The sequence below is a fragment of the Impatiens glandulifera genome, chromosome 5 (genome assembly GCF_907164915.1).
Source record: "Impatiens glandulifera chromosome 5, dImpGla2.1, whole genome shotgun sequence".
NCBI classification, from domain to species: domain Eukaryota; kingdom Viridiplantae; phylum Streptophyta; class Magnoliopsida; order Ericales; family Balsaminaceae; genus Impatiens; species Impatiens glandulifera.
This window is the reverse complement of record NC_061866.1, coordinates 26,922,504-26,933,569: the sequence shown is the minus strand read 5'-3', so window position 1 is coordinate 26,933,569 and position 11,066 is coordinate 26,922,504. Positions and strand designations below refer to the sequence as shown.

Sequence of the window (11,066 nt, the reverse complement as noted above, 5' to 3'; positions counted from 1 at the left end):
AATAGTCCCTGAGGAACTAATTCATTGAGATGCAATCTAATAATATTCTCTTCAGAACATATTACTATATTTACTTTTTAATAATTCAATTCCAATAAAGTTGACCATGACCACAAATTATTGAAAATAATTTTAAATATTTGTTAGCTTAAATGATAAAATTAAACGTTGGTAAGGTCGTCAGCTACTAAACATCGATTCCACTCACAAGGAGGTAAAAGTAAAAAAAAAAAAACTTGAACATTTTTATCATTTAAAAGAAAAAAGGAGTAATCAAACCAACTTAGATTTTTTTTTTTTTTTTTTCTTTTGAAATGATACAACACGAAATAAGATGACCCAAACCAATCAAAAATACCCTCTTTCCACACCACATTTTTTTTTACCAAACATCACGGTTTCCTCACAAGAAAGGGTAAAACTAAAAAAAAAAAAAATGTGAAAAAGACTGTTTTACCTCTCCCTCTGTCTCCCTCTGAGAAGGAACAAGGGAGTAGGGAATGTTTGCAACAAAATATCCAATCTTATACCACACATGCAAGTCTTGAATTCTCATAATAAAATAAGACAAAACACAAAGAACAAAATCCATCCATCAAATCATGGACCCTCATCAAACTAATTCTCACTTAATAATAACATTCTCATCATTAGTTGACAAGTTGAGATAACTTTTCCATTCAACCGCAACATTCGCAAGTGCTTTAGCCGACGAGCCCTCTAGACCTAGAGCCTTCAAAGTGGATTCCTTAAGCTCCTCCACTCGAACCCTAGCCTCTTTCCCTTCTTCCCCTTCCATTAAACTTTTCACGACTCGACCAATCTCCTCTTTCTCAATAACTCTCAACCCCAACCCCACCTTTACAGCATTTGTCACCGTGATCAAGTTCATCTTTTGCTCGGCGTAGAGCGGGCAAGCGATCATCGGCACTCCTTTTGCCACGCTCTCGAGAATCGAATTCCACCCACAATGAGTCAAGAAACCACCCGTGGATCTATGTTCCAAGATCTCGGCTTGGGGAGCCCATGCGGGTAGCAGAAACCCGCGACCCTTAATCCGGTCTAAGTATCCAACCGGTAGGAATGACAATGGGTCGTCTTGGCTTCCCCCACCCAAGTAAGCCGCGTCGCTCGTTTCATCAGGGCAACGAATAACCCAAATAAACCGTTCACCACTCAATTCCAAACCCAATGCCAGCTCTATGAATTCAGTGTAATTCAAAGTTCCTCCACTTCCAAAAGATACAAATAAAACAGACTTGTCAGGTTGACTTTCTAAAAAATTCAAACAACCCGTTTTATCATCTTTCCAAATACTCGAACCAATCTTAATCAATGGACCCACCGGGTAAACGGGTGGTTTTCCGGGTTCGGATTCACAAAGAGCCTTCAATGCCCCGCTTTCCAACTCCTCAAATGAATTTACAAGAATACCCCTGGCCATTCTATACCGCTTAGCCTGCTCGAGAAAATGTTTGTAAACATCGTCTTTCCGGTCCTGAAACGGGTCAAGAAGAACACTCCCGTGAATCGGGATACAACCCGGAATCCGAACCAGTTCACCCATATCTTTATATTCACATTCTACATCCCTGTCGAGCTGGGGTAAATAGAGGAACAGAGAAAGAACCATTGCAGTTGACGGGAAGAAGAGATACGCCGGAATCATCAATTCCTCAGCGATGTAAAAACATTCGGTGCCGAAAAGATCGGTGATCAAGGCGACGACGGGCTTCTCAACGATCAATGTTTGTAGAGCATCTTTGAGATGGGTTTGGGATCTGGAATTGATGAGACAGATTCGGGATTCTATCTTTGTTTCCGGTGGAAGGTCGTCCAAGTTAACCGGAGGAAGGAGGATGTGATCCATTTTCTCCGGTAGGGAGTCGAGAAAGGCTTTCTGGGAGGTAGAAGGAGGGCCGTCGCCGGGAATTAAGAAGGTGACGGAAAAGCCGTGTAATTGGACAAGGCGTTTTGCGATTTCCACTTGTGGAATGAGATGTCCCATTCCTACAGAAGGCGCCATTACTAAGTGAGGGATTATGGCCATAGTTAGAGAGAGAGAGAGAGTGTAGTGTGTGTGATGTTTGTGAATACTTGGTTATGGGTGTGCATTTATATAGAATGTTTTGAATAATCAAAATTTGGGAATAATGTTTGAAAGAAAGTTTGGTATATATATATTTTTAACGGAAATAATGTTAATTTTATCATTTAACTATAACAGAATATTTATTTATATCACTGAACTAATTTTTTTTTCTTTCATACCACTGTAGTTGAGTTTAATGTTCATCTATGTTATTGCTGGACAAAAATATTCAAATTTGTTAAGTTTTCCATTAAATGATAACACGTGTGATTGACATGTCATTTTTTAAAAATTAATATATATTATATTTTTATTTTTATTTTTATTTTTATTTTTATTTTTATTTTTATTTTTATTCACTATTTTAAATAATAAAACTTAATTTACATTTCAAAGGTATTAATCAAATAAATTATATATTTTGAGAAACATTAACAACAATTCACTTTATTTTAATTAATATATTTTAAATATTTATTTTTATTAACATTTTTAAATAATAATATTAATAAAAATAAATATTAAAAATATATTGATTTAAAAAAAGAAGTGAATCATTGTTAGTGTCTCTCAAAATGTCTATATTGTTTGGTTAATGCTTCTAAAAATATAAAAGTTTTATTATTTAGAAATTATGAATAAAAATAAAAATAAAAATATAATATATATATTATTTTTAAAAAAAATAACATATCAATCACACGTGTCATTATCTAATGGAAAACTTAACGGAATTGAATGTTTTTATCCAGCAGTGACATAGATGAACATTAAACTCAACTATAGTGGTATGAATAAACAAAAATTAGTTCAGTGATATACGTGAATATTTCTTTATAGTTCAATGGTAAATTACATTCTTCCCTATTTTTAACATAATTTTATCATTCCAAATGGATCCATTTAATAAATAAAAGTAAATAAAAAACATTTTAACCTTCACTTTTCACCTGCCAAAACCTCCTTCGACAACGAAATATCGACGTTCATTGCCAATATATCGATGTCGTCGGGATCGTTTGGGACCGTCACTGTTGTGCGGCGTCCATCGACGACAGTGAACTGAAGCTGAAGTGTGCCGACGTCTTTGCTAAATCGGACTCTCTGGACTTTCCCTTCCTTACCACGTTTAAGAACTCGTTATACCGCCACTGCACGCCTTCTGGGAGATCAAAAGGTGAAGGTTTTGGCAGGTGAAAAGTGAAGCTGAAACAGTGGTTTGTGGTTTCAGCGCTGTATAGACGAGATTCTGCGAAAACAACGAAGGATTTGTTGGATTTGATTTAGGATTTTCGGCTTGAATTATAGGTGGTGGAGTGATTGGAGCATCGATGATAAGAGCTTGGGGGAGAAACTGAGGTGAAGAGTAACATAGAGCTAAAGTAGTTTTGGATGAAACAGATTGCAATCCATTATTTGATCTTCCTCCTCTGAGGACCTATTGCGGAATTATAAATCTCTTCTGATTAGAGAGAAAAAACAAGAGTCTCGTCGTTTTTGGAGTTGGGGGAGAAATGATCATTAAAGAATTAGCAAGAAAATTTTAGGACATGAGTGGATTAGTTATGGTGTAAGAAGCAATTGATGGATGAATGAATCATCTGCCTCTCTGGTGACTGAAGCAGTTTGAGTTGAGGAGAAGGAGCCGATGTAAATTTCTTTTAGTTCTCCCTCCTCTTAACAAATTAGTTAAATATTCAGATTAAAACCCTAATCGAGTATCTACTGATGACAGTGGAATCGAGATGGTCAATTTTGTGAAATTGAAATATTTTATTTTATTACTTTTATTTATTTATTTATTAGCCGGAGGTGTCTTTTTTAAATCATAAAATTAGGTTAATATATATATATATATATATATATATATATATATATAATTTGAATATGACGTGGTATTTCCACGTGGATAAACATTTAATTCTGTTTCATAATTATGTTAAATTAAATAATTTTGACATTTTTAACAAGTTATATATATAATTAGAAATAAATTCAATAATTCCCTACAAGTTTATAAATAAAATTTACATTCTTCTAGAGTCCTAGGGTGGATTTTTAAAATAAAATATAATTTTTTTTTACATTTTATAAATTTAAACTTTAGTTTATTTAAAGAATTTAGTGATATTATTAACGAGTGAGTTATAAAATAATGTTTGATTCTTTTTTATTTAAAAAAAATATATATTTATAAAATGTTGATTGACAAATTTTTAACTCTAAACAAACTTACTTTGTAAAAGTAACTTTAATTAAAAGTATGGAGTTTAAGTTAACGTAACATCTGTAATGAATTCTTATTTAAATTAATATAAAATATACAATATAATTTAGCCCTCTTAATGCTTATTCAGACTAATTAAGTTAATTAATTATTGATCAATAAGTGTTTTGTTTCGGTATGAAGTGTTTTATAAAAGTTTTGGTTTATTTGAAAATGTTAATTAATGTTATTAATATATAATGATAAATTATATTTTCTAAATAAAAAATATTTTAATATTTTAATTAAATAATGTAATTCATTATAATAGTATTTATTTATTTTTTTGGGAATAAAGGAGAACTAGAATGACACCGACAAGTCATTGTCATTTTCCCCACTTAAACTCAAAGATTGCAGATGAAATCGAACTCGTGACATTTTGTTCTCGCCAACTCTTACCACTGAATTATCTTGGAAAGATTAATGATGATAGTATTTATAAAATGATTTTTAATTATTTTTTGGATTTAATTAAAAAAAAAATCTTATTAGTAATAATTATGTTTAATCTCTACAGTGTTTAGTACAACATCTTATATAGACTGTTTCTATTGTTAATTAAATTTGAATACTTATTCTTGTAAGTCAAAATTATTGTAACTTGAATAATTGTGCATGCCACATAATTAGTAATTTAGTATATGGTCCAGTAATTATTGATAATTTGGAGTTATATAAAGATCGATACAGTAAGGGAGTTATTATTTGAATGAAACAATTCGTAGTAAAAATAAGGAGAATATGGAGAATATATATTAAAATTATTTTTATTATATTCTATTTTACAAACATGAATTGAATTAAAATTTTATATTTTTCTCTGAATTATATTATAATTCAATGTAAATTTCACTATCCAAACATATCCTTAAGGATTATATTATTTAGATAAACCTAATATTCTATGTACAACTCTAGAAAGCAAGTGGGAATGACTTTTTATATCTATCTGTCAGACTAGGTAGAGAAATCTTGTTGGTATTGTAATCAAATAATCATTAGTCCACTACAAAAAATACTTAAAAGATTAACATTTTAAAATATTTATTAATTAGTTATTTATTTATTTTATATCTCTAACGTTGATTTATATTACAGTCGAACATATTTTTAGCACGTTTAACATGTTTTTGACATATTTAATGCGTTTTTGATATATTTAACATGTTCAACACGTTTAATACGTTTTTAATAAAATGACATTAAACTGTTTTTTCCAAAAAAACATTTTTCACGTTTTTAACATGTTTAAACACGTTTTTAACATATTTAATACGTTTTTACACATAACACATATTTTCACATTTTTGACATGTTTAACACGTTTTCACACGGTTTTGGCACGTTTAACACGTTTTGACATGTTTAACACGTTTAACATATTTTTCACACGCTATTTACACGTTTAACGTGTTTTTTACGTTTTTGGCACGTTTAACATGTTTTGGCATGATTAGCACGTTTACACATTTTGACACATTTAACACGTTTAACACGTTTTGATAATATAACATATTTTTGGTACGTTTAACATATTTTTAGAATATTAAACACGTTTTGGCACGTTTAACACGTTTTCCACGTTTTTTTGCATGTTTAACACATTTTTCACGTTTTTGGCACGTTTAACATGTTTTTGACATTCTCACACGTTTCACACGTTTTGGCACATTTAATTCGTTTTTGACACGTTTAACATATTTCACAAGTTTTAACCTATTTTTTGGCATGTTTAACACATTTTTAGCACATTTAACACGTTTAACATGTTTTGACATGTTTAATGGCACATTTAATACGTTTTGGTACTTTTGACACATTTTGACATTTTAATACGTTTTTAACATGTTTACCACGTTTTGGTCCGTTTAACATAGTTGTGAAACATTTAAATTTTTCGGCCCATTTAATTTATTTTTTACTTCGTCTAATATGTCTTTGACATTATTATACGTTATTTATTTATCCGTTTAACATAATTTTGTTTTTTTATATTATTTTAATATTTTAATTACTAAATTAGTTGAAGAAATAAAATGTGAGATTAATATGAATTATTGAAATTATATTTAAATCATTCATACAAAATAAAGTCTTGAATATGGTAAACCCTATTAATTTTCAAAAATAACTTAATTCATTAAACAAACAAAAAATATTAAATGTTCTATAAGTGTGTTAAACGGCCAAAACGTATTAAACATGTGAAAATGTGATAAATGTGCCCAATTTTATCAAAAATGTTAAACATGCAAAAAAATGTGTTAAACATGCCAAAACTTGTTAAAAATGTGAAAAACGTGTTAAATATGTTAAAAATATGTTAAACATGTAAAAAAAACGTATTAAATGTGTTAAAAATTTGAAAAATATTAAACGTGTGAAAAACGTATTAAACGTGTCAAAACATGTTAAACGTGCTATAACCATGATAAACATGTTTAATGTGTTAAAAATGTGTCAAAAACGTGTCAAAACGTGAAAACATGCCAAATATGTGAAAAACTTGTTAAACGTGTCAATACATGAAAAACGTGCCAAAACGTGTGAAAAAGGTGTTAAAAACGTGTTTAATGTGTCAAACACGTTAAAAAAATGTGTGAAAAGTGCCAAAAACATGATGAACGTGTTAATGTGTTGAAAACGTGTTAAAAATATGAAAATGTTAAACGTGTCAAAAACATGTTAAACGTGTCAAAAACATGTTAAACGTGTCAAAAACATGTTAAACGTGCCAAATATGTGAAAATTTTGTTAAACGTGCCAAAATGTGAAAGATGTATGAAAATGTATTAAACGTGTCAAAAACGTGTTAAACGTGTCAAAAACGTGAAAATCATGTTAAACGTGTCAAAGACGTGAAAACGTGTTAAATGTATCAAAATGTGTTAAACGTGCCAAAAACGTGATTAATGTGTTCAACATGTAAAAAACATGTTAAACGTGCCAAAAACATGAAAACATGTTAAACGTGTGAAAAACGTGTTAAACATGTTGAAAACGTGTTAAACGTGACATAAAAGTGTTTTAATGTGTGAAAAATGTGTTAAACATGTCAAAAACGTGTTAAACGTATAAAAAATGTGTCGTTAAACTTACTCGACTAACAAAAATATCGGTTCAATATTTTAAAATTCTAAATTTCAAAAACAAATATTATCGATTGAAAACTTTAATCGTGTTTTAAATAATAAAAAAAAATTATTTTGTTAAAAAAATATATAAAAGAAAATTGAAATTACAATTCCGACGTAAAAAGATTGGAATTAGGAACTATAAAATTTCACTGTATTGAATTTCATTGGAATTCAAATTCTAATTCCAATTCTTAATATTAAAGTGTCAACCAAACATAAGAATTTTAATTGGACCCTCTAATTTCAATTCCAATGCCAATTTTAGGGTTACGAAACACACCCTATTTGTAAATTAGTAGAGATATGACATCATCAAACATTAAAACTTGAGATTTTATTATATTTATATATAATATTATAAATATAATTCAATATTTATAAAATTTACAAAAATTAGTTATGGAATTAAACTTTCATCCTCCTTATCACCCCTTTGTCAAATAAATCTTCTATCAACATTACAAACGCTATGAAATGATAACAAAAAAAGAAGAAGCAATTTATGGTGAATATATTGGATCAAGATCCGCAAAAGAAGTAGATATTAATTATTTTAAGAAAAAATATATAAAATAAATATAAATATTGTTGAAGTGTTTATTGCCAGTAAGTCGGGTTTTTATCTTTCAAGTAAGTAAACGGATTAGGGTATTCTATTATGAAAATGGGTCAGGGATTTCTGTTATAAAAACGGGTTAGAGTATAAATATATTTTTTGGTATTTTTCTCAAAACACAGTAAAGTTGAGAGAAAGTGAAAAGATTTAGGTATTTTTTTTTACTTCCTTCTTGTTCTTTGGCTGGTCCAGAGAGAGAAGTTAGGCGAGCTTTTGATTGTGGAGTATTTCAATTATTCCTAGTGTAATAAATTCTTTTATTTGAGAGCATAGTATGTAAGTTTCTACTACTAACATTTCTTTGATTTAGTGAAACTTATCCCTCTCGTGGATGTAAGTCGATTTTGACCGAACCACATATATTGTGTTGTTATTATTTTGTTCTATTTCAGTTTTGGTAAATTTGTTGTTCGTTATAGACGATTTCAAAATTGATTTGTCATATGTTTTATTTCTAAGAAGATCCGTAGTTTTGATGTTGGAAAACCCAATAGTAGTATTATAGAGTATTGACTGGTTATCTATTTTAACATTGGAGCAGAGTGTTATGCTGGTTACACGACGAAATTCAAAGAGGAGATCAGCTAGTTTCTTTGTTAGAGTTTTTATCAATTGTTAAGACAATAATAATGGATAAATACAGACCTGATATGGTGAGTCTGAATTGTACAAACTATAGGTAATGAAAACTGATGATTAGTGATCTGTTAGTTTCAGATGATTTGAATGAAGCAATTGGAAATGAGGGTGTTATATCTGAGCACAACAGTGTGTGTGATCAATCATTCTCCTTCCAAATCATTGATTAATAAGTGTGTAGAAAGCATATAGTCAGGTAAAGATGTTAATTGTGAATATTTACGTGTTTTTGGTTGTAGAGCCTTTGTGAATGTTCCAAAAGATGAAAGGTCGAAGCTAGATGCAAAAACCAAGCAATGCATATTTTCGGATTATGGTGATGAAAAGTGGGGATAGGGTATTATGAGGAAGTTGACAAGATGGTTTTGAGATGTGATATTCCTTGAAGATTACATTATTGAGAATTTTGAAGATGGTGGAAACTTGATGCATACATACATGATCTTCCTGATCTTGAGTTGTCTCATGATGTTGAGGAGACAAGGACACATGTAACTTCAGGCTCAGATAGTGATGATGATGTTCCTCAGGGTCAAGATGTAGACCATGGAAATGATATAGAAACTGATATTGGTGATAATATGGAGGTTGATTTTGAAGTTCATTAAGAAGATAAAAATCAACCGAATCAACAAATAGATGTACTTAGGAGGTCTACTAGGGAGAAAAGATCAAGTTCTAAGTACCCTTCTATAAAGTATGTCCTTCTAACTGATTGTAGGAAGCCTATATGCTATAAAGAGTCTCTTGAGAATGCTCACAAGAAAAAATGGCTAGCTTCCATGGATGTAGAGATGAAGTCATTACTGAAAAATGACACATATGAATTAGTTGAAAGACCAAAGAACATAAAAGTATTATAAAATAAATAAGTGTACAAGATCAAGCAAGAAGGTGATGATAGCAAGACAAGATACAAGGCTAGGCTAGTTATCAAAGGTTTTGGCCAGAGGCATGGAATCAATTATAATGAGTTTTTTCTCAGCGGTAGTTAAGATGACTTCCATCCGGATGGTGTTAGGTGTCGCTGCTTGTATGGATCTTGAGGTTGAACAACTTAATGTCAAGACTACATTTCTCCATGGTGATTTGGATGAAGATGTTTATATGGAGTAACCTGAAGGTTATAATAAGAAAGGTGAGGAAAACAAGGTGTGCAAACTTGTCAAAAGTATGTATGGTTTGAAGCAAGCACCAAGGCAGTGGTATCTTAAGTTTGAGTCCTTCATGACCATCCATGAGTACATGAAGATGTCTACAGATCACTGTGTCTTTTTGCAAAAGTTTGATTCTAATGATTTTATTATACTTCTCCTATATATTGATGAAAAGATGATTTTAGGGAGTGATAAACTCAAAACTGTCAAGTGAAAAATGATTTAGCCAAGTCTTTTGAGATGAAAGACTTGGGTCAATCAAGAAAAATTCTTGGAATGCATATCATTCGTGATCGGGTGAAGAAAAAGCTATAGCGGTCTCAAGAGAGATATATTGAGAAGATTCTAAAAAGATTATGTATGGACAAGGCAAACTCAGTTTCTTGTCCATTGGCTACACACTTGAAAATAAACAAGAGAATGCTCCCAAGAATAAAGAGGAAAGACAAGAAATGTGCATGGTTCCATATGCTTCAGCAATAGGCAGTCTGATGTATGCAATGGTCTGCACAAGACCAGATATAACTCATGCAGTTAGAGTAGTTAGTCGTTTCCTTTCAAATCCCAGTAAGACACACTAGGAAACAGTTAAGTGGCTAATGATATATCTTTGAGGGACCTCCAAATACGCTTTGTATTATGGTTCTTGAAAGCCACATGTTGAATTGTTTTCCGATTTAGATATGATAGGTGATACTGACATAAAGAGATCAACTTCAGGTTATCTATTTACTTTTGAACGAGGAGCTGTATAATTGAAGTGTCGTCTACATAAATGTGTTGTTCTATGTACTACAGAAGATGAATATATTGTCATTACTAAATATTGTAAGAAAATGAGATGGATGAACAAATTATTGAAGGAAACGAGTATAACACAAGACAAGTTCGTGGTGTTTAGTGACACATAATGTTTTGTACATGTGAGCAATAATCTAAGTTTACATTCACGTACAAAACACATCCAAAGAAGGTACCATTGGATCTGTGAAATGCTTGAGAAGAAGGAGTTATACTTGAAAAACTACATACAAATGAGAATGAGTTAGATATGATGACAAAGGGCTTGCCAAGAGGCAATCATGAGATATGTTGTGCAAAGCCGGAATGATTCTGGAAGGAACGTGAAAATGATGAATGTTTATAGTAACATTCT

General features: G+C 30.8%; 1 protein-coding gene across 1 annotated transcript; it reads right to left on the bottom strand.

The window, feature by feature from the left end:
• Positions 1–591: 591 nt before the first annotated feature.
• Positions 592–2,060, bottom strand: LOC124940437 (hydroquinone glucosyltransferase-like). Its single transcript, XM_047480956.1, has one exon. It carries the CDS (start codon positions 2,048–2,050, stop codon positions 626–628), a length of 1,425 nt encoding a protein of 474 aa, XP_047336912.1. The 5' UTR covers positions 2,051–2,060; the 3' UTR covers positions 592–625.
• Positions 2,061–11,066: the final 9,006 nt, after the last annotated feature.

What these genes read in the sequence shown, in the direction of transcription:
- LOC124940437 (XM_047480956.1), bottom strand. Translation starts at nt 2,050, where the DNA reads ATGGCCATAATCCCTCACTTAGTAATGGCGCCTTCTGTAGGAATGGGA.